Source organism: Plasmodium gonderi (genome assembly GCF_002157705.1).
Source record: "Plasmodium gonderi DNA, contig: Chr04, whole genome shotgun sequence".
Lineage (NCBI taxonomy): Eukaryota > Apicomplexa > Aconoidasida > Haemosporida > Plasmodiidae > Plasmodium > Plasmodium gonderi.
The window spans coordinates 880,356-905,539 of NW_021628928.1; the positions used below are offsets into that span (position 1 = coordinate 880,356).

The window sequence follows — 25,184 nt, forward strand, 5'->3', positions numbered from 1 at the left end:
GTAATGTGTTAATGTGTTAATATGGTAATGTGTTAATGTAAATATATAGGCACTCCATCTGCAAAGGCTTATATACAGTTCGCACAAGTACGCATGTGTAACTGTTACCATATATGGACATCTTTTACACAAGCTCAAAGGTGAAGAGATGCCTTAAAATTAAATTATTAGCTGGATGTGGTTCAAACTGTTAGGTGCGTATCTGTCCTGGTACAATTGAATATATATATATATATATATATATATATATATATGTATGTATGTGTGTACATACAAATGACATCACATGCGTTCAAATGGAAATGTAAAAATGGGCTCACACATATCCTATAGGATATAAGTAACCTACAAATACAATAAAATAAAAGCCTTTTTAAAAAGGCATACTGGAAGTTTCCCCCAACTCCCTTTCATTCTTTAAAATATAATGATTATTTTGTAGACTTAAATTTACTATTCATTCTTTCTTTTTTTTTTTTTTAAATGAAAAAGCAAAAAAGTAAAATAATACAAAAACATGAGCTATTTTTTTTCGCCTTTCGTGTAAGCTAAAAAAATAAAATAAAAAAATGAGCAAATAAACGAATAAGCAAACAAGCAAATAAGTGAATAAGCAAACAAGGAAGTAAACAAATAAACAAATAGAATGAAAGCATTTAACACCTAAGAGAGAAAAAAAAAAAAAAATTTTTTTTCAGGAATTTCAATTTTAAAATGACACTTATATTGTCATCACTCATTTTGACTTTTTTGTGCGAATTAATCTTTTTATTAAACAACAAATTTTGCTTTGATTTCACAAAAATGGTAAGTATTTTTGCATATTTTTAATAACGAAAATGAAGTTATATACCCTAAGGTCCATTTATGAGAGGAAATAAAAAAAAAAAAATAAAATAAAATAAGAGAAAATAATCATTAAAGTGGTGTGGGGGAAAAAAAAAAAAAAAAAAAAAAAAAAATGAAAAACTTTTTTTTGTGTATTCATTTTACATTGTTCTTTGATGTAATTTATCTTCCCTAAATAATGTTTTTTTTATACAATAAAATTACATCTGCATCAACAAAAGCTCATGAAGAAAAGAAGGACAACAGCATAGACACATGGAGAAATGAAACTTTTCAGGAAGATGAAAACATTACTAAGGAGAAAAGTAATGAAAGGAATTACAACGAAGAAGACGATTTATTTTTGATGTTTGAAAATAATGAACAAAGTAGAGAGAATAATATAAAAGAGGAAATATCTAACCATGGAGAGAAAAAAAAAAGCAATATTTTCTTTGCAGAAGAAAAAATGAGTGAACAATGTTTTGTATCGAATATTTGTAAACAGGAAGAGAAAAAGTCGTGGGAAAGAAGAGAGAATTTGTCAGAGGTGGAGACCAAGGGAGTTGATACTGACTCAAACATGAATAAGTTTAGGGAACATGTTCAAAATTCTATAGACACTACTGATTCCTGTGAATATTTGCAACAGATCAGCACCCATGTTGGTGAATTTGACGAAAATGGTGATGATTTTTTCAAAATAGACCAAAACAATTTTTCCACTTTCACATTTTCTGCTAGTTATCATACAAAAAGAAGTAATAATGTAGAATACGCAGAAAATTCAAATGATGGGGGACAAATAAATGATACCACTAATGAAAAAAATAAAGAAAAATGTGCTCATAGCGGCCACTTAAATACCAGTGATTCGCATCATATGAACAACGACAACAAGAACAGTAAATTTTTAAATTCCACTGTAGATCTAAAAAGTTGCAGTTTTGAACATGCAGGATTGGAGGAATATTCAGTTAGAGATAAAGAGTACGAGTTTGAGGAATTTATGTCTAATGGAAATATTACAAGAAGTGATGATATGAAGGATGAGAATGAGGAAGAAAAAGGTGAAGTAAAAAACGGTGAAGTAGGAAACGGTGAAGTAGGAAACGGTGAGGTAGGAAACGGTGAAGAAGAAAAAGGTGAAGTAGGAAACGGTGAAGTAGGAAACGGTGAAGTAGGAAACGGTGAGGTAGGAAACGGTGAAGAAGAAAAAGGTGATGTAGAAAAAGGTGAAGTAAAAAACGGTGAAGTAAAAAACGGTGAAGTAGGAAACGGTGAAGTAGGAAACGGTGAGGTAGGAAACGGTGAAGAAGAAAAAGGTGATGTAGAAAAAGGTGAAGTAAAAAACGGTGAAGTAAAAAACGGTGAAGTAGGAAACGGTGAAGTAGGAAACGGTGAAGTAGGAAACGGTGAAGAAGAAAAAGGTGAAGTAGAAAAAGGTGAAGTAGGAAACGGTGAAGAAAAAAACGATGAGGAAGGAAACGGTGAAGAAGAAAAAGGTGATGTAGGAAACGGTAAAGAAGAAAAAGATGATGTAGAAAAAGGTGAAGTAAAAAACGGTGAAGTAAAAAACGGTGAAGTAGGAAACGGTGAAGTAGGAAACGGTGAGGTAGGAAACGGTGAAGAAGAAAAAGGTGAAGTAGGAAACGGTGAAGTAGGAAACGGTGAAGAAGGAAAAGGTGAAGTAGAAAAAGGTGAAGAAGAAAACGGTGAAGTAGAAAACGGTGAAGTAGGAAACGGTGAAGTAGGAAACGGTGAGGTAGGAAACGGTGAAGAAGAAAAAGGTGAAGTAGGAAACGGTGAAGTAGGAAACGGTGAAGTAGGAAACGGTGAGGTAGGAAACGGTGAAGAAGAAAAAGGTGATGTAGAAAAAGGTGAAGAAGAAAAAGGTGATGTAGAAAAAGGTGAAGTAAAAAACGGTGAAGTAAAAAACGGTGAAGTAGGAAACGGTGAAGTAGGAAACGGTGAAGTAGGAAACGGTGAAGTTAAACATTTTGAGGGTCAAGTTATCCAAAGCATTAAAGAGAGTGAAAAAAATGAGGAGTATACATTAAAGTGTGAAACTGTAAATTTTTATAATGCGGAAAATTTGGTGTATACACACTTGGAGATGGAATCTGATATTAGTGGAGGGAAACAAGAATTCCCATTTTTTAACATTTCAGAAAAACATGTACCTGAAGAAAGGATGTGTATTATAGAGAACACTGACATGATGCATTTTAGTAAATCCATTGAAGAAGATGAAGTTAAAAGGGGGGTGAAAAATTACGTCAAAAACGAAGTGGAAAATGACATTCAAAATTGTGTCAAAAAGGATGTCCAAAATGAGAAAAAAAGGGAATTCCCAAATGATCCTTTTATGCTCGACTCTGCAGTAGCAGTTAATGAAGATATTGCATATAGATATTTCAACAGGACACAAGAGCATAGGGAAGAGAAGAATGCTTCCCATGAAGATACACAAAATGGAACTTGTGATGGTAAACATAATGGTGACTATAATGATGAATATAGCTGTTTGTCATTGGATTTATCATTTTGTGCGAATATAAGTAAGGAAAAGTCGAATTATAGTTTAGATGAATACCTCTGCTTCAGAAATGTGAATAGAAAAGAAGAGGAAGAAAAGAACACGTTTTTTGAAAATAATAGTTTAGAAAAGTTAGACGAAGGAAAGAACACGTTTTTTGAAAATAATAGTTTAGAAAAGTTAGACGAAGGAAAGAACACGTTTTTTGAAAATAATAGTTTAGAAAAGTTAGACGAAGGAAAAGTGCTACAAAATAAGAATATAGAATTTGAAAGTACTTCTTTTAACAATAAAGAAATGGAAAAGGAAAAGCCAAGGATGGAAGAACAATCTGATAAAAAAATTTTAGACGAAAATTTTTTTTATCAAAAGAAAACATGTGAAATAGGAGAAAATGGCTTCGAGGAAAAATGGGAAGAAGAAAATTGGGGTAAGTTAGGAATAACCCAAATGAGAAACACAGAAATAGACAATGAAAAAAAATCAATTGATAATTTATTTTTTGGTGATGTTAATGAAGTATATTATGAAGCCTATATGGATGTTGAGAGAAATGGAGATGAAACATTTGAAATAATGGACATAGAAAATAGTAATGAAAAAAAATTATTGTTTGTGGATGAAGATGTGAATGTGGTAAGGAAGTTTTGTTGTAACAGTAGAGACGATGCTTCATTTTACAAAGATAAGGAATTGATGGAAATGATGAATCAGAATGAAGAACCCACGCTTGAAAATAAAGAAGTGATAGAAGTAGTGGAAATGGCAAATGTTGAGGAAGGGAAGAATGGAAATACAAGTCTCCCATTTGATGGCAACGAAACTCACGATATGGAAAAAGTTGCAAAAGAAAGAAAGGACCAAATCGATAATGATTTTTATTTATTAGAAACAGTAGATTTAAAATATATGAAACCGAACACTTTGTTGTCAAATAACACACAGAATAAGTTGGAGAAAGTAATTGAAAACAGTGAGCAAGAGTGGAAATTTTATGAACATAGGAAAATCATAGAAGGAATTACAAAACATAGGACAAAACAAAAGGAGGAAGAAATAAAATTTGAAGATAAACAATTATGTAGTAAAGAAATGAATGAATTGAAAGATGATAATTCATTCAGTAGTAAACAAGTGGGAGAAATAAAGACACGAAACCTGATTAGTCAAACTGTAGTGGAATACAATGAATGTGAGGAAGAAAAAGAGTCATGCTTGTCATACGAATCAAATAAGAATAACAATCCTGTAGCATTGGGTACAGATGATGGAAAACATATTTTAGGAGAAAATTCTAAAAACATTTATGAAGAAATGAACCCTACATTTCATCCAAATATTTTGAATGAGCAATTTGTACAAAAATGTTATGACATAACAATGAAGGAATTAGGAAGTACTTTAAATATGTCCATAAATATGAGACAAGAAAATAATCCTGATGAACGTAAGGGTGCATCATTACACAACATTAGTAAAGTTATTAACTGTGTTCTGAACAACGATTTAAATAAAGTGGAAAAAATGAATGGACATGATGAAAGAGTGTTTACTGAAGTTGATAGGGAGGAAGAAGATATTATGCAAATATGGAATGAAATGAATGAAAAGGAAGAAATACATTCAGTTAAGTCCTATGATAGGATAATGAAACATAATGGAAATGATACGAAGATTGAATTAGCAAATGAGGAAATTTTCGAAATTGCTATTTTAAATGACAATAGAGAAAAGAAGAAGAAAAAAAAAAAAATTAGCGTATTATCTATGCCCAATACAAAACAGTTTAAATACGGATCGGGAAGTTTAGAATATTTGAAGGCTTTAAGAGAGTTGCCTCCTCTAAAATTTTTAAAGTGCAAAGATTTGAGACCATTCTTGCGTCTTTTTAATATAGTTCTGAAGGCAGTATGTCTATACCACTTCAACAGTATGCCAAAAAAAAAAAAAAAAAAAAAAAAGTATAGACGATACACGCATGAAATAATCCAACGCATACATGAGATTCAGTTATGTGTTAATTTGTGTGTGCATTGGAATGACTATTATATATATATATACGCAAGAGTATGTTTATTTCTAAAAATTTATTTTTCCCCGTTTTCTTTTACTTGGTATAGGATATCATGTTTATGTTTTCGCAGGAGATGAATCCGGATGCGTCTACGTTAAACTGAAGATGAAATATAAAAAGTTCTGCCAGGTGAAGAAAAAGATAGAAGGGAGAATCAATATTAAATGTATTACATTGAAACATGTTGTTGTACATGTATTTTTGCATACGCTGTATAATATGTTTTAATGTTTTTCCATATTTTTTGTCCTCTTTTTTTCCATTTCTACATTTAGGAGGATGAAACTTTTATGCTTGCGAATTGTTGTGCATCGGTTGAAGATGGTCATTTAGTTTTAGAAATTAACGAATACAGCAATATTTTCCCATTAAAGTATAACATTATAACAAATGTTAACACGAATATAAATTTTTCTGATGCGAAATTTGTTACCTTATCAGAATGTAGAATATAACGATGTGAAGAGAATTTTTTTTTTTTTTTTTTTTTACCTGCGCTGAAAATATCCATTTTATATATTTTTTCTTTTTTTTGCATTACACGTATGATCACATAAATGTATGCAATTATCGTTCTTATGAACAGGAATTTGTGGAATGTTCTTTCCCTAACAACTTTTTTCTAATATTTTATTTTTTTGTTTTTTTTGAGAATCTGGTTATTTTTTAGATGTACATTAATAATTTTTTTTTTTTTTTTTTTTTTTTTGATATTTTACTTTTATTTGCTAAAGGTAGCTCCGTTTTTTTTAAGAAACTCGTGCTATACAACGGAAGACATGCATTTTTTGGTTATATATGCCAACTTGTTTAATAAAGACATTCAATTTTTTTTTTTTTTTTTCTGAATATATTAAGGATAGTGTCCATTTTATAAAGTTTAAACATTTAATGTATTTTCCTTATTTTAATCTTTTTCTTATTTTAATCTTTTCCCTATTTTCACCTATTTCTTATTTTTATCTATCCATGGTATTGTGAAATTGTGTCGAATCTATGAAAACAAATATTTCATATACATTACCCTAGTGGGTGTCATTGCCAATTTGATGCATTTGGGTATTTGCATTTATGTGACAGGAGATTATATGGGTGCAACTGTGTAGAACAAAAAAAAACGAAAAAAAAAAAAAAAAAAAAAGAGAAAATTTAAAATGATATTCATCATCATTCTGTTGAGATTTTTTTATTGTATAAGAACGAAGCAATATGAAAATTATCTTCTTAACATTTATGTCATGACAAGATATCTTTCATCTTTGTTTCTTATAATTTTTTTTTTTTTTTTTTTCAAAACACAACATTTAATTTTAAGCTCCAAATATTTGAACAGTGTAATGGGAATATAGCTCTATGTTTTTGTTAATTTAAACATTTGGATAATAATGTATATAAGTTAACCATTTTCTTTTTGGTTATGTCTAAAAATGGAAATACTTTAATTTTTGCCAATAAATGTAAAAAAAAAAAAAAGAAGAAAAAAAAAAACATATATATATATATATATATATTTAGTGCGATCTTTTTATTAAAGGGAATGGACACGTAGAACAGTTCAAAAAAGATGGCTGCTTTGGCGTATATAATGTTGAAGCGGTTTTAGAGTTATTTATTTTTCTTTTGAATTCCAGAGGGAACAAAAGTGTGTATTTTGTGAATTTTTTTTTGGAAGACTTGCATTCCCTATGTGAAGATAACTATTTAAGCTGGTAAACTATGTTCCCAATGGTAAATGCATGAACAGGCAAATCGATAACTACACATATAGATATAAAAATGAGGTGTGTACCCCATCTCCATCATCCACACCCCGATAGTTAGATAAGTACACACACACAGAGAGACAACATTTGTGCATATCTATGATTACACTTGGATTCGATGTGTTCTGTATACCACAATAGTGTATAACTTGTTTTGGCTAATTCTTTACAAAATAAAAAGCACGTATATTTTTAAGATAACCGAATGGCTCACTTTTCACAGTATAAAATATCATGCCCCGTGAAAGGAATTTAAATACTTCACTGGAATACATAACTCTTTGGAGTATTTATGTGAAAATATGTTTTATTAGAATTAATAAAAATGTGAAAAAAAAAAAAAAAAAAAAAAATAAGAGTAAAATGAATGAGGGACATGAAAAGGACGGGCTATTATATATATTTGATATTATTATACGATTGAAATAGAAAAAAAAAAAAAACAAAGCATTTGTAAAATTAAGTGAACAAAGAAATAAGTTGAGTGTTAACATCAAAATATTAGCCATTTGATAGTTGATTTGCTGAGCTCCAAAAAAATTATCTTAAATAAAGACCACTGTTATTCACATTCTTATTGAACTTATTTCAAATTTCATTATCATTTGGGAAAGGTCATGGGCATCCACACATGTGTATGTACATATGTGTAAATGTACAACTATACATATGCAATTTCACATACATGTATACAAAGTGTGTATTTTGTTGGGAAATTTCATCTTGTTTTTTTAATAAAGTATTTCAAGCTGGATATATAGTTAGCCAAATATTCTATCATGCTTGGAACTTATGTCAGGAATAGTTTAATAAAAGAAATAATGCTGAGAGCTTTGTGTAAGTACAAAATTCCTATGGAACTTAACACCATATCAGAGAATGTAGGGAAAATGAGCACATTTTTGTTCATCATTTCTTATAACTATAATGATTATTACTTAATAGAATCGAATAATACACAATTTTGTGCTACAAATTTATCCAATTGTTCGTACACGTAGATTTTTGTAATATACCAGTAGGCCAAAAAGACGCAAGTGTGTGGTGAAGATGTTAAGTGATGTTTTCCCACTTTTTAAGCAATTCACAAAACTCTTAAAATTGGGTGATGGCTAAAGCATGTGTAAAAACAATAAGCACTTATGTATTTTAGACAAATAAATACATATATCAGCACTTCCATTTCAGAACAATATGTTCTTGCTCTTTTCCTATTTCTACAACGAATACACTTAAGCCCCTCCTCCTCCCCATCCACTCCTCTTTCCTATTAAATCTAATAACATGATACGACTCAATAAGATTCTAAAATCACCATGTAAAACGTACATAGTTTGAGTGCCTACTTACACTTTACACAAATTATTAATGTGTGTGTGCTACTTTTTATTGTGCTACTAGTTTTTTAACCGAAAACTAGCTCTCTCTATATTACTCCGTATTTATAACACGTAAATAATGATGATATAAACTAACTTTTCTATAATGATCTAAAAGATTGTAGCCTTCTTATACAATTTAAAATTTTTTAAATATAAAAATACAGTTCAGTTTCTCACGTTTACTAAATAAAAGTACTTCAAAGAACTTAATACATTAAAAAAAAAAATAAAATAAAATATAAATATATATATATATATATATATAATACATCTCTCATATAATCTACACAAGAAAAAGGCACACTTTGCATTTTATTTTATTTTTTTTTTTTAATCATGTTTATATAAGAATAAAATGTTACTTTTATAATATATACATTATATATATATAGTAAAAATAATGTCCTACAAAATGTTCTTAAACCATTTTTATGTTTAAATTGAGGAACGTAATCATATATAAAATGTGTAGAATAAAAAATATACATAAATATATATACACATATATATATATATATATATATAAATTATTTTCATGCAACTCCATGAAACTTGTAAATATAAATCTCATTTCTTAAAAGGTAAAATATTTTCTTCCTTACTAATATATATATATATATATATATTTTTCTTTTGCTAAAAGGTGAAAAACACATAATTGAGAAAAAGTTCAAGAATTATATAAAAATATATAACTCTTTAAAGTTTCCTATTATCATAAAATTGTTAATCACACTAAAAGCTTTCTCTTAAAAAGTCCATTTTCTCTATATATTTGTATTTCTGGGAATTTTCTTCAGTTTTTTAGTGACAGGAAAAAAAAAAAAAAAAGGAATAACAAATAAATGCTATTTGCTCTAATTTATTTTTCTGTCATCTAAAAGGGTAAAAGGGGATCCATGAAGTGTTGCACCTTTTTATTACACCATATATACATACTTTATATATATATATATATATGCAATAATCTTCTCTTATGACTTCATCTTCAATTTACACCTTGGTGATAAATAACCCAGATTGTTTTAAATCAATTTCTTGCTATATATTTAAATCATCAAAATTTAATCGCGAGATTTTTACTTATGTGTTGGATTGACTTTTATACCTCCAAGTAATGGTTCTTTTTTTGGAACTGCTGGATTTGATGTTTTATTATCCTGTTTTCTGTTCTTGTAGTGAAGTCCTAAACCTAAGGCAGTACCTAGGAGTATGGCAATACCAGATGCAATGGAAGAGATCATCATGATCTTTTGGTTTCTCTTTTTTTTTTCTGCATCAGTTAATTTTCTGTATCCTGCAGCTGCTTTCTTTCCTGACACAACATTATTGTAGAAACTTGGGGCAATTAAATTAACTGCTAATAAAGCAGCAATGAAATATAATGCCTTTGTGATTTTCATTTTCGATAAAGATTAAAAAAAAAAAAAAAAAAGCTTAGTATAAAAAGGGTAAAAAAATAAAATAAACAGGGGCTTATAAAAGTAACAAAAGTAAGATCAGTTTTTTACTTGCTATAGTAATATTAATATTATATTAAAAGTTCTTATTTTTTTTGTTTATACACTAAAATATTATAATAAATAAATTTTTCAATATCTTTTAGATTCACTAATTTATTTTTTTTTGAATAAAAATTTTATAAAAAATGTTTAAAAATATTTTTTTAAAAAAAAAAATTAATATATTTTTTTGTAATATAATTTTAATTTTATTTATAAAATTTTATATAAAAATTTATTATAATTTTTATAAAAATTTATATAGTTTTTATAAAAAATTTTAGTATAGTTTTTATAAAAATATGGATGTACCTAAATTAGCTAATTAAAAGAGTAAATATTAATATTTATTTTTTAATCCAATCAAGAAACGTTATATTATAATTCATTTAATAAAACTTATCTGAAAATTCATAAATTTTATCCTTTTTTGCATTAAAATGTGGGGCTATCAATGTATCTTTCATCTCTTATCTATTTTTTTAATTTGCAAAAAGTCCTTTTTAGTGAACTTATTTATCTACATCGTTTTTTCAAGGGGTTAGAAACATTGCCTTTTTGTTCATTTAAAGGCCAAAGCTTGAAGCTTTTTTTTTTTTAATGCTCACTTTTGCAAAATTGGTGCATTTAACGAACCCCCTAGCTATATAACGTTTTCTAGATTTTTTTTACACATGCATGCATAGCATAGCGAGTTCTTTAATTTAAAGTTATATATATATATATAAATATATAATATATTTTCTACTAACTTTTTAATTTTTTCAATCCCCTTCTCTCTCACTAGGATTTTTTTTTTTTTTAAACTTAATAAAAACTTGAAGCAGCAAGCAAAGTGTAAAAACCTAATTAGAAATTTATTAATCATATAGTTAGTTAAGCACACCACAAAAAAATTGCTGCACCTTTTTTTTTTTTTTTTTGAATTTTTGTTTTACGAATTAGATATTAGCTTTTTATTTAACTCTAATGACTAACGATTGTAAAATTTACTCTTCATATAGGAGGAGAGGGCAAGTATTTAAAAAAAGTTCATTTTTAAAGTTTATAATGAACAAATCATGTTTCATGGGTAAACAATAAGTTGAAGAAAAAGCACAGGTGATGTTATTGAAAAATAGTTGCTGTAAAGGTAATTGGGTGGGTGCCTTAGTGAGCGCTTTTAATATTAATTACACGCAATAATTTAAACAAAAAAGGGTTAATTTATACAATACATATATCATCTATTTATATGATAGAGTGAGAGGGGGAGGAAGAGGTAGCGTACATTAATAACGCTTAAAGTGGCGAACTCCTGCCAACCTCTTTATTTTATTCATTTATTTTTCCTTCCTTCCACCCATCCTTAGTTTTATTTTTCTTTTTAAAAACTAGTTGATATTACATGATTATATATAAATAATATCTTTTTATTTATATGAACAAAATTTAAATAACCTCATTTTATATAGTAAGATTTATATCCAGAGGTGGGTGTGGGCGGTGGTGCATAGGATAGTAGAGTTAGTGTTGTAGATTTAGTTAGTCATTAACCAAATGTATCCATTTTCACATACATTACAAAAATATAATCCCTATATTTATATACTCTGAACTAATGAGAAAATTATACTAAAAATAATTAGTATATAATATAAATATTTATAAATTAATAACATCTTAAGGTGTTAATTTAGTGTAAAGTTATAAAAATTAAATAGTTGTAATAAGTAATTCCCTAACTGATAGATTTTTTATGATTTAATTTTATGCACGATTTCATTAAGCGTTAATATATAAATATATATGTAAAATAATTATCGTTTAAAAGTTCTTAAGAAAATGCATAAAAAAAAAAAAAAAAAAAAAAGGAGAAAGGGAAGGAGGGGATGAATAATACCCCTGACATATTTCTAACCTATGAAAATATTCACATGATCATCTTATATGAATCACATGTGAAAGAAGGATAGTTCGTGTACAATAAAATAGTAGAACTCTTAAAATTTATTACTAGTAGTAAAATATGTATAAACCCTACTAAAAAATTAACAACGTGTTTTTTTCCCTATAGGAGGGGGCAGTGTAATTACTTTAAGCATCACACTCAATCTATGAGTTTACATTACGTGATCCTGCTAAGCGTATATATATATATATATATATATATATATATATATGAGGGGATGTGCCGCATACATACAATATAGAAAATTATTGAGGTTTTATTACTTTGCGTACATGTTTTGATCATTATAAAATAGTTAGTTGAACGATGTAATTCGAAAACTTCAGTTATGGTGTTATGGCTTGAACAAAATATTTATTTTTCGTTTTCTAGATTATTGATAACACAGCATATTTCTAATCCTGTGCGTATATATACGAGTAAAAATTTATAAACTCTATGTGTACTTGTATAATATAACATAAGAAAGTTTTTTCATGAGTGGCATTTCATTTTTTACATTATTAAAATGCAGCAATATGAACAAACTATTATATAGGGTGTTAATTAGACAAACAACACCCTTGGAAATATTTAACTATTATCATTATACCCATGAACTGGAAAGAACAAAATAAGTTAAGGTAAATTATTTTTATAGTTTTTAATTTGCTATGTAGCAAAAAGTGTTCCTGTTTTTTTTTTTTTTTTTTTTTTTTTTTTTTTTTTTTTTTTGTATACACACTACTCATGAGTGTTATAATCCATAATTTATATAAATAATAATAGTGAAAAAGAACATATACCTTAATTCCATACTTTAAATATTATATTACGCTAAGTAATCAAAAAAGAACTTTTGTAACTTTTTTTTTTTTTTCTCTCCTCTTGGTGCTTTCAGAAGTATGAAACTCAAAGTATGATCTTGCTATAATGAAAAATTTGCGAAGCTTCATGACAAAGGGAATTAGGTATTTGCATTTTTAACATTTCTTTATTTTGGTTGAATAATCTTTATTGCTCGTAGTAATATTTAGCTTGGTAATAACAGCATAAAATTGGCATATAAATATTGTGTATGTTACACATGTGCTATATTGTGCCCTCTAGGTGAATATTCAACAGTTGTTTTTATTAATTGCAATCCTATAAAAACTTGTTTTATTTATTTTTTTATAATTTACATTTGTTTGTCCTTTGTACAGAATGATCGATTGATTAGTAAAGTTCGATTTAAAAAAAGAAAAAAAAAAAACACGCATGTATAATACATATATACATTTACTCTATTTAATTTGAAAAACAATCTCCATAAAGAAACATTAGAAATTATATTAAGGTTTATAATTTTTTTTTAAGATAGAATGAGCAAATTTTGCGTACAAGTTTAATTTGAAAGAAAGTTAAAATGACAAAGAAGTCAAATGGTGCCACAGTGTGTTAACACATGGATAGCACTAGGGAAGGTTGATACAACAAATCGAATATTTTCTTTTAAAAAAATAAAAAATGAAATAATTGAAATAAAAGACTGCACCTTATTAAGCACATATCTATTTCCGCACACTGCGAACATAAAAAAGAATATATATATATATATATAGAATAATAAACAAATTTATAAAGCAAAAAATGCGTTTTTACATGTTTAGAAAATATATGTTTATAGTAATATAACACATGCGATAAATTTTTACGGGCTATAGGGATAAAAAAGAAATTTTCTGATGGATATGTGGTGTCCACTTAAAGAAAAAATGTATACACTTAATAGATACAAAACTCTGAATAGGCTTGGTTAAATATGTAGAAATGGAAAATTCCTCATTTTTGATCGCTCAAATGCACACGTACAGGAATACAAAAAAGAGTAAATAGACGAATATATGCAGTCCTCTTACAAATAGGGACATACGCTCCTTTGCGCATAAACAAACATATTGGTCATGTGAATCATCATTTACACGTGCCCCTCCACTGACATTTGTTTAAAAAAACTCTTGTTATTCAGAGAGTGTAAATTTTCTTCCCATGAGAATTTAGAAAACAAATTATCTAGCTCATATATATACATATATATGTAATCTGTTTTGTCTTAATTTTTTTTATATTATTAACTTGGATCATAGTTTCTATTTTTATGTGAACCATGGAACGAGAATAAGTTATAATGCAAACATTAAACACAAATTCAAAAAGAAAAATGGTTTTACATATAATTTAAAGGTTACATCAACAATTCTTCATAAAACAAACAATTGTATTTTTATTAAATTGGGAAAAAAATGAAAAAATGAAAACAAAAAAAAAAAAGGGCACATTTTTTACAGCACACAAAACACAGGGAAAAAACATATTAGCACTTTTATAATTTTTTTCTTTCTTTTGAAACGATAAAAAACAATTTTAAAATGATTTAAAATTTTATAAAATTAAAAAAATAATAAAAACCTTAAAATTATTTAGCTTAAAAAACATTGTTTATACTATACCAGCACATTAGTAAAGGTAAAGAAAAATGCTAAGACGTTTTTTTTTTTTTTTTTTTTTTTTTCAATTTATCAGATATAATTACACCTCTTTCAAAAAATCTAGCAGCTTTGAGAATCTTTTCACTTTTAATTATGGAGAAAAACAAGCATCTGAATTAAAGGGAATATATATGTATAGCAAAATATTTTTTGGAATTTTTGTTCTTCGACATGTAATAACGCGAGTTCTGGGAGTCTCAAAGCACATCCGATGGAAGGGTTAAAGAATTGAGCAAAACACACACACAAATGTGTTAATATGTGTGGCGCATATATGTATATACATATATATATATATATATATATATATATATATATATATATATATATATATATATATATATATATATATATTATATGGACCCGGCAAGTGTGGCCTAATTTTTATGACGCGAAGGTATGCGTTTTTCCCGAACTAAAAAAGTTCAAAATGTTCTTTAGAGGTCAAAAAATGTGGTGTTATCGTCGCGAAATTTACTATACACACGACTTGCTTCTTGATTAGAAAAACATACGAAATATATGTCATTAACAAAGTTGGATACTCTCATTGCTGCATTATCTAATTGTTCATCTGTTAAATACAAGCCATTATTGTCGGCTAGTTCTTCATGATAAAACTTCATGAGTTCTAAATCGTTTATAGCTTCTTTCCTTTCAGTGTACGTTTTTTTGCTTTTTGTATAATAATACACACCTTTGAAAACTTCTAATTCTAATTGAAAAGCTGATTTCAGTGTTAAGATGTATGATTCTATTAATGGTACACCCAAACAAAAATCTTTGAGACGATCACTTATTCTAAGTGCCATGGAATCTCGTAGTTCAAAAGGCAATCCACAGTTATTACCTTTTTTGCTATTGTCATACATTTCTTGTAAAATTTTTATATGATCTTCCAAAAGTTCCCTTTTTTCTTCTTCTGTAGAACAATTAACAATTTTATTTAAATACGTTTCTGTTGTTTCAAATTCAATATTAAGAACTTCATAAAGGAATCTATAAGAGTCAAGTGAATATTCTAATTCGCTTAGACTACTGGAGCGTCCTTGCAGAATTACTTCATTTCCTCTGACTTGTAGTATTAGATATTCTACATCTTCGTCAACCTCAATTCCTTGTGCTTCTTCGACAATTTCTTGTTCTTCTATTTTTTCCATTTCCTCGTTATTCTGTTCTACATCTTCCTGTTCTTGATCACTACTGATACATTTATCTAAATTTTGCAATTCCATATGTTGATCAATGTCATGTTTTTCGTTAACTACATTTTCATTATTACAGTAGTCTTGCATTTCCATATAGTTATACATTTCACCTGGATGTTGTTCTGCGTGTTCATAGTTTGCAAAATTATTTCCATCTTGTGCATTTGATGGGTCTACGCTACCCCTTGTAGCTAATACATGAGCATCAAATGGACTAAAATTAAATATACTTTTTAATAACAGATTAACTGATAATACAAAAATATATTTTTTAAGCATTTTGATTAAATTTTTGGGGTAAAGAAAAACAAAAAAATATTAAATAAAAATAAAATTAAAAATTACATAATTTTAGAATCTTCTTAATTAAAAAAGTTTCTACAAATGGAGGCGAGCAAATACAGATTAATTTAAACGGTATTATTTATTATTACATTGAAAAAGCATATGCGCGTAAATATTATTTTATGTAGATTTAGTTGCATGCATGTATAATTAATTATACATAAAATATATACGTCTCACGTGATTTTTACCTATTTATTTAAGTTGCTGTATGGTAGTAGGCACGCAGGTTACTAAATGAGATTATATAATAAATTACTTAAAAGTATACAAATATAAAAATGCATAAATAGTAGATTTCTGGGAACAATATATTATAGTCCATTTTTCCAAAAAAAGTTTTTTTCAACGTTTTTATATTGGGTAAAGGTTTATAGAAAAATGGAAACATATTTAAGCAAAGCGTATATTTTTCGAATTAAAAAGTTGTTTTAATACCAATTTTATTTTTAGGTTTTTCTTATATTTGGAATTAAAAGAAAAAAAAAAAAAAAAAAAATAGGTAAATAAAAAAACTGTAATTTTATTCATAAATACTTATATGAATGAATATTATTTACGATTTTTTCAGTTACTACTTTTTTTTATATTTTTTAAAATAATTCAGAAAAGGTATATCTCGTTATACTTAATCCCCCCTTTCATTTCTTAAAAAAAAAAAAAAATAATAAAAGAATTAATAGTGCTATTATATGTGTATTATTTATATATTAAAATCGAGCATAGCAAGATATGGATAAAATAATATAATAGTTAATACAGGTGCACAAAGCTTGCTACATTCACGCCATTAAATTAACTTTGGTAACATTCCACGAAAAATTTAATTTTTTTTAACTAATTAGAATAGCTGCTTTGTTCTTTATAAATTTTGAATTGTCACCATAAGACAAAAAAAAGAAGAGCATGTGTCTGTGAATACAAAATAAAATAATTTTAATTCAAACTATAAAAAAAAACTGATATAGCTTTTTAAAAAAAAAGGAAAGAAAACAAAAAAAAAAAAAAAAAAAAAAATCCACATGCATACACTCATTTGTGCTACGCATTAATTTAAAATAAACAAGCTGATAATTATGTTTACACTTAGAAGGAGATAAGTGTGCATATATAACCACACTTTGATTAAAATAATAATAATAGACAATAGTATTAAAACTAAATAGCATCTTTACAATTTAGGATACTTTGTGTAAAAAGTAATTTTGCTTTTTCAATTCTTTAACTGGATAAATATGAAAAAAGGAGATTTTAATTTTAAAAGAGGGGGAAAATCAAATAAAAAAAAGGGGAGATGCGATAGGGGAAATATAAAAAATATATATAGATAGAATTGAGTTGATTTATTTATACATTTGCAAGAATTAACTAGTTTTTGTTTACAAGGTTTCTGTTAATACATATGATGTTGTTAAATATTTATACAATGATCATGATTAATATGAAAATATGTAAATATGTAAATAATTTGCTATTTGGTGCTGTGTGAATAAGATAATAAGCCTTGAAGAGAAATTCCTATATTTCAAGGATAACATTCATGTTGAATAAGTTTTTTTTAATATCACATTAAGACATGTAAAATAATTTGAAAGGAGGGCACAACAGTAGTAGAACTTCAAAAATAAATATATACATATATTACAGTATTAAAAAACAGTGCAATAAAATAAAATTTATTTAAAATGTTAATAGTTTTGCATTATTGCCTCTTTCATTTCCCTACCCATTTTCACGTTAGTGCATATTGATATGAGAAAATTGTATATATAAGAGACAATTTTTTTAAAATCACATATCACAAAAAAATTGTAAGAGTTAGAAAAGGGATCAAACAGAACAAAAAAAGGTTAATATAAAAAGACAATTCATTACTAAGTACGGACTTATTTGCAAAATAGCTGAAGGAAGTTGTTTTGCATCCTTCTTTTACTCATATTTTTTTTTTTTTTTTTTTTTTAACTCTATACTTCTTTAAGATGACACTTTTAATAAGGATTATATATTTTTTGTGTTAAAAAAGACCACTTTTACAACTCTTATGGAGCTACCATAACATACTACACATCTTTGCCCCAATGCCATTTTATGAAATGAGGGAAAAGTACACACCAAAAAATACTATCGAATTTTAAAGAACAATTTTAATTACTCATCCCACATCATACCATATGAACTTTATATGATTTAGTTTTAACTTGTCATGTAATCCACAATTTCTTGAATGCTGTAAGGAAGAAAAATTATACTTAAGATAAAATTATATTACCGTCTTATTACATTTCTATGGTTTGTAATTTATACACAAGTTTCATTGGGAAAGCCTTTGGGGGGAAGGTTGGCTAATTATAGTAATTAAGCTTCTTTTATTTTTCATATTAATTTGAATTACATATATATACTTACTCGTATATATGATCACACTAACGTAGACGCGGTAGATGTATGTCTAAGAAATCATACCTCAATCATGAAAAGAATTAGTTGTTCAACTAATTTATAATAACAAAATATTTTAAACCATGTTTGATAAATTATGTTGAATTTTTCAAATGCACCATGGACATGTGGTACTGTTCAAAATAATGGATACATTCTTAGTGTTTTTTTTTTTTTTTTTTTTTTCCATTTTCCTTTTGAAACTATTACCACATTTCTTATTTTCGCAAATTTTACTTGCATGTATTTTTTTATTTTACTTTTTTCATTTCATAACCTAGATAAAATTCAGCTAAAAGTTGCCACAGTTTAAATATTTTAACATAATCACAGAAAAGTTAGATCTACAAGCTTATATGTAATTGGATCTGTGTGCACAAAATAATGATTTATAAAAAACGTTTTTTTGAAGATTGATAATATTCAATGATGGTAACATATTTGGAAAACATATTTTACTGAGGTGTTCTTAAAAATATTCCTCCCCCTCCCCCATTTTTTGTCATGTACATTTTCATAAATAAATGGATAAAATGAAATATAATTCGATAGTTTTATCCTTTAAATAATTATATAATAATTGCAGTAATAACGTGACAGTTTGTTTATATATATTCCGCAACATTATGCGATCATTTTTTTTTTTTTTTTTTTTTTTTCATATAAAACGTGAGGAAAATATCCAATTCATCATTTAAGGTGTATACATATATACGCATTTCATTATTTACTTCATAAAAGATGTATTCTTGTGGTAGGGTACAAATAAATTGCAGAAAAAAGAAACAAATTATTATTCGTGCAGCTATCTAATAAAAGTTTGATCGAAGAAAAATTATATATTATATGTAAAAGTTTTTTTTCACGAATAAAAAAAATATATATATTTTGTTACTATGTTTTTCTTCCCAGCATTATTTATTATTATTATTATATTTTTTTCACACAGAAATATAGTAATAATATGCATAATTATACACATGATTTATATAATACATGGATTTTTTATACGAATTAAATTTTACAAACCAGGTAATGCACTCCAAATGTAATATGTATAATCGAATTCACGTGATGAATACACATACTTTTATCGTAAACAAGATCTTGAAGAAAATACGTCAGAAAAATATTTTAGATAGCATAAATTATTAAATGTGTATTATTTTTATTTATATTATATTTTTTCTTTATATAATATACTTGTAGAGTGGGTGAGGGTTAGTTGTTTAGAGAAAATCCATTTCAATAAAGAACCTACCACAAATAATAATAGTTGTCGTTACATTAATTAGAATGGCACAAGTATGGAACTGTAATAGCAAATTCATAAATAAAAAAATTGTGGTGGAAAATTAATGCATACAATAAGGAACCTATTGGATCTATAAGTATTTTCCTTATTATATATGTTAGTCAAAATAAAAATTATAATTTTTTTTTCTCATGTTTTTCTTAGCACATTTTTTATATAGGAATAGTACACATGGCAAGAAAATTGTTACCGAATGGAAATGCAAAAAGTGTTCATAGGATTGAACTTTTTTTCGCTTTTTCTTCCATAAGTATATTTTAAGTCATTAAAATAATCAGGATAAAAAAAAAAAAAAAAAAATTTAAATCCGAATAATTAATTAAACGCGCTAAATATATTATTATTATCACTTTTTTTAAAGTAAATATAGTAATTTTTTTTCACGCAAATTAAAATATAAATAAAAATCTCTATATATGTATATATATAGATGTTATTATATATAAATGTATTGAACATTAATATAAAATAATCCTTGTGTTGGATCCTTTAAATGCCATGTTGTAGGAGTGGTAACATAGAATGGAAAAAAAAAAATTTTTTTTTTTTTTTTTTTTTTTGTTCCAATTTAAAAATAAATTAGATTTAATGGTATTTTGTATGGAAATAAAAACTTTTAAGAGTAAAAGTTAATTCTTTTAATAGTATTTTAGATAATTTCTTTTCAATTCATTGTAATTATTTCCTTTAACGATTATGAATATACATTGTGTATTAATTTAATAAGTATACACAAGTATATTTTGCAAATAATTTTTAACAATTATGCTACGTAAATTATAAAAAATACGAAAACAATTTTCTAATAATTTCCTTCTATATATTAACAAGAAATTTTTTTTTTTTTTCCTTAATTTACATATATAAATTTGGAAAATTATTATTATTAAATACTTTTTTTATAAGAACAAAAATTTTAATTTAAGGATAAATTAAAAACAAAAAAAAGTATTTGTTAGTTTTAATTTGTTTTTTATTGAAAGTATATAAATTTTTCTTATACTTTTAAATTTGTTAAAATGTAGATTTTTATATATTTATTATAATTTAGTTTTAGGTCTTATGAAAAAAGAGTATATTTATATATGTTTTAAATAATTATTATTTGATAATTTTATCATTTTACAATAATAAATAGTATAAAAAAAAAATTTTAATATATTATTTTTATGCAAAATATATAATTCATTTTTTTTTTTTTTTTTTAATATTGTAACTTTCTCCTAATAAGAAAATATATAATTTAGATTTTACAAAGAATACTATATTTAGAAAAAGAATATAACTATATTTATTGATACAATTTTCTTTTTATTTTTTTATACAACAAACATCAGTAAAAAAAATGGTACATTTGAATAAAATAAATAATTCCGTGTCAGGATGCAGGAACTCCAAAAACAACGTTGTATGTTCTGTAGATTGTAAGGAAAATAAAAGAAATGAAAAAAAGGCAACAAAGTATTTTTTCTCTAAGAAATTTGCTTTTTGTTTTGTTGTTTCTGCATATATATTTTTAAAGGTAAATAATGAAAATAATACTTGATACCAAAAATTACATGGCTATGTATTTTAGTATAAATATGTATATGTTTGCAGTTGTGCTTTTTTTTTTGCTTTATTTTGTCCTTGCCTAAATGTGTTTTTTAGTTGTTTGCGATGTTCACACTTCGTATATTATTTTATTTTATTCTAGTTTTGTTTTACTTATATATATTATAAATGTATTCGTACACCTTCACACACATAACACTTCCATTTCTTTATTATTAAATTTTTCATATTATAGTATAAGGATGATTTCGAAAGACAGAATGCTGCTTCTAAATTACAATTAAGTAACAAAATTGTGAGGAATTTAGCTGAGGAACAAGAAGAAGAAGTTAACGCAGAAGATTACTCTGAGTTAGAAGAAATGGAAGGAGAAGAAGCAGTCGAAGGAGAAGAGGCAATGGAAGGAGAAGAAGAAGTTGAAGGAGAAGAAGCTGTTGAAGGAGAAGAAGCTGTTGAAGGAGAAGAAGCTGTTGAAGGAGAAGAAGCAGTTGAAGGAGAAGAAGTTGTTGAAGGAGAAGAAGCTGTTGAAGGAGAAGAAGCAGTGGAAGGAGAAGAAGCAGTTGAAGGAGAAGTAGTTCAAGGAGAAGAGGCAGTTGAAGGAGAAGTAGTTCAAGGAGAAGAGGCAGTTGAAGGAGAAGGCATTAAGGCATCTGCTGAATCAAGTGAAGAACAAAAAAAAGAGGCTCCACCAGCTAAAATTTTGAAGGATGATAGCAATTTCAAATTATTATCACCAGATTGTGAAGAAATACCTGTAACCGAAAATAACGGCCCCTTGTTTAGTGATGATGGAAATGTAGATCCAAATGAATTATTTGACCTCAAACCATTAGAACAAAGTGCAGAAGAGATAGCAAAACATCCCATTACAGCAGCATATTTGAGTAAGATTTTTGAAGAAATTACAAAAACTGATTTACAAGATATTGAATATGATTATTACGTTGATTTTAGCGTTGACGGAAGTCAAATACCAAAGGGTGACTCAGAGGATGATTTAAATGACGAAGAAGAGGGTGGTGCACCCCAAAAGAAAGGTGAAGTTGTAAAGGACCCAGCAGAAGAGGCTCTAATGAATGATATATTAAATTATATTACACATGATACGATTCAATATGTAAATGCAAAAAGAAAGTCTCCTGAAATAAATGAAGAAGATATTCCAAAGACATCTCCTGCAACAATAAATAATGCAGAGTTTGCTGCTAAGTATAAGGGGCATTCAGTAGATCTTTCAAAATATAAAGTGATGGATCACAAAAAATTTGCCAAAACAGACAAAATAGAAGATCTCATAAAGAATGAAGTAATTGAAGCTATGAATGACATCGGAAGTGATATTTTAACGGAAGAATTTGATGATTTATTAGATAATTATTTTGGTGAAAAAAAAAACATTGAAAATATAGACCAAAATACGGAAGAAGAAACTGAAGAAGAAACTGAAGAAGAAACTGAAGTAGCAACAAAAGGAGCAACTGAAGTAATCGCTGAAGAAGTTGCTGAAGAAGCCGCTGAAAAACCCGCTGAAGAAGTTGCTGAGGAAGTTACTGAAGAAGTCGCTGAGGAAGTTGCTGAAGAAGTCGCTGAAAAATCCGCTGAAGAAGAAGTTACTGAAGAAGAAGTTACTGAAGAAACCGCTGAAGAAACTGCTGAAGAAACTGCTGAAGAAATCGCTGACGAAACTGCTGAAGAAACTGCCGAAGAAACTGCTGAAGAAACTGCCGAAGAAACTGCTGAAGAAACTGCTGAAGAAACCGCTGAAGAAACCGCTGAAGAAACCGCCGAAGAAACCGCCGAAGAAACCGCCGAAGAAACCGTCGAAGAAACCGCCGAAGAAACCGCCGAAGAAACCGCCGAAGAAACCGTCGAAGAAGCCCCTGAAGTAGTTGAAAAAGCCCCTGAAGTAGTTGAAGAAGTCCCTGAAATTGTTAAAGAAGTAAAGGAGAAAAAAAAGCACATTCGAACTGGTATTATGGATAATAACACATACAATAAGATATTGAATGAGTTGTATGCGGATATAGCAAAAGATGAAGAAAAGGAAAGAGCTGAAATTGCCAAAGCTGAAGAAGAAAAACTTGCAAAAAAAGCCTTAGAAGAAGATTCAAAAGGAAAGAAAAAAAAAAAAAAAAGCAAAATATGTAAAATGAAAAAGATCTTAGATAAATATGCAGCAGAAAATCCAGTAGTGCAAAGACCATATTTAAGAAATGCTGTAGAAGATAATATAGTAGATTCAGATGAAATGGACGATTTATTGTTTAAGGATTTTAACTTATTAGAAAAATATGGAACACATAAAACTAGCACCTTTTATTATGAAATGACATGTTTTGACGAAAGATTGAGAAATTCAGAAATAAACGAAAAGATAAAAGAACTTGATGCATTACCAAAAAGAAATGAAATGCTTTCCCTTTATTGGCAATCGTATAGAAATGAAAGACATAAATTTCTAGCTGTTAAAAAATATTTATTAGGAAAATTTATGGAATTAAAGAAAAGGCAGACCACTGAAACTCTTCCAAAATTTAACAAGAAATGGAAAAAATGTGAAGAAATAGTTGAAAATCATTTTACAAAACAACATGAACATGTGAATGATGTATTTTATAGCTTTATTACAAGAAATAACGTAACAAAGGATGAGTTCAAAGGTATCATTGAAAATATTAGAGCCTCATGGGATGATGTTACCCATAAAGCAAAAGATGAATGTATTGCGTTTATGGAAGTGCCAATTCCACAAGAAGTAAAACAAAGAAAAGACAGCAAACCCACGAAGGGATTAAGTTATTGGGAAAAATTTAACTTTAAAGGATTTTTTAATTAACAAATATAGAAGAATGTAGTAATATGTATCAAAGCAAAGCAAAGCAAAGAAAAAAAAAAAAAAAAAAAAAGTGAAATGTTTCCCCAATACGTGTGAGAAGACCTAATAATAAGAAGAGGTTATGCTAAAATGATGAATTATTTGATATATATATATATGCACACCTTCAAAGGATATACGATAAAATGCAGCAAAAAAGAGTGTTTTCTTAGATTTATGAAATATATGCTGTTCCCCATATATATAAAAGCATGGGCCGTACTTTATGTATGTACATGCGTATAATATGTTTATTTTTTAATTTTTGGGAAAAAGGCATGAAAAATGAACAAATGGGATATATATAGACAACGGACCAAAAATAAAATATGGATGTTATCTCCCATACTAATGTAATTATTTGTGATTATGTATATTACCATTTTATTAAAATTTTTCATGTGTCTTGTATTATAAAAATTTTAATTTGTGATTTTTTTTTCTCAATGCATTAAATGATGCAGCTATTTTATGTACGTATTATTTATTTATTTATTTATTTATATATTTATTTATTAACTCATTCATTGATTTATTTATTTGTTACAAGTTTTTTTTTTTTTTTACCCCGAATTCTTATTTATGTAATGTTAAAGTTTGTGTTATCAAAGAATTGTTTGTTTAAAATGTTTGCTTTTTTTGCTAAACATGAAACTGCTCGTAAATTTTTAAGTAAAAAGTTTTTTTTTTAAAATTGCTTTTAATGCATATGTTAAAAATTAATTCGTACATAAATATAACACCATATTAAAAATAATGGAAAAGGAATATAAGAAAGAACAAGGACACAAATTAGGAACTCCCACCAACATTACCACCAAAAAGAAAAAAAAAAAGTGCAGACCGATAAAATTACAGTTTTCTGTTATGTTTAAATTTTTAGGTTACTTTAAATAGAA

The 25,184-nt window shown here is 27.0% G+C and overlaps 4 protein-coding genes across 4 annotated transcripts; 2 read left to right on the plus strand and 2 right to left on the minus strand.

Annotated features, from left to right (window-relative positions):
- Window positions 1–1,027: 1,027 nt before the first annotated feature.
- On the plus strand, window positions 1,028–5,896 carry PGO_041850 (hypothetical protein, conserved; the record flags this gene model as incomplete). Its single annotated transcript, XM_028686371.1, has 3 exons — window positions 1,028–5,297; window positions 5,488–5,570; window positions 5,717–5,896. The coding sequence occupies 3 exons, from the start codon at window positions 1,028–1,030 to the stop codon at window positions 5,894–5,896; spliced, it is 4,533 nt and encodes a 1,510-aa protein (XP_028542172.1).
- Window positions 5,897–9,665: 3,769 nt separating this feature from the next.
- Window positions 9,666–9,989, minus strand: PGO_041860 (early transcribed membrane protein; the record flags this gene model as incomplete). Its single annotated transcript, XM_028686372.1, has 1 exon — window positions 9,666–9,989. One exon carries the CDS (start codon window positions 9,987–9,989, stop codon window positions 9,666–9,668), a length of 324 nt encoding a protein of 107 aa, XP_028542173.1.
- Window positions 9,990–14,986: 4,997 nt separating this feature from the next.
- Window positions 14,987–16,036, minus strand: PGO_041870 (hypothetical protein; the record flags this gene model as incomplete). The annotated part of the gene is made up of 1 exon (XM_028686373.1): window positions 14,987–16,036. The coding sequence occupies one exon, from the start codon at window positions 16,034–16,036 to the stop codon at window positions 14,987–14,989; it is 1,050 nt and encodes a 349-aa protein (XP_028542174.1).
- A 5,165-nt stretch (window positions 16,037–21,201) lies between these two features.
- Window positions 21,202–24,246, plus strand: PGO_041880 (Plasmodium exported protein, unknown function; the record flags this gene model as incomplete). Its single annotated transcript, XM_028686374.1, has 2 exons — window positions 21,202–21,378; window positions 21,646–24,246. 2 exons carry the CDS (start codon window positions 21,202–21,204, stop codon window positions 24,244–24,246), a joined length of 2,778 nt encoding a protein of 925 aa, XP_028542175.1.
- Window positions 24,247–25,184: the final 938 nt, after the last annotated feature.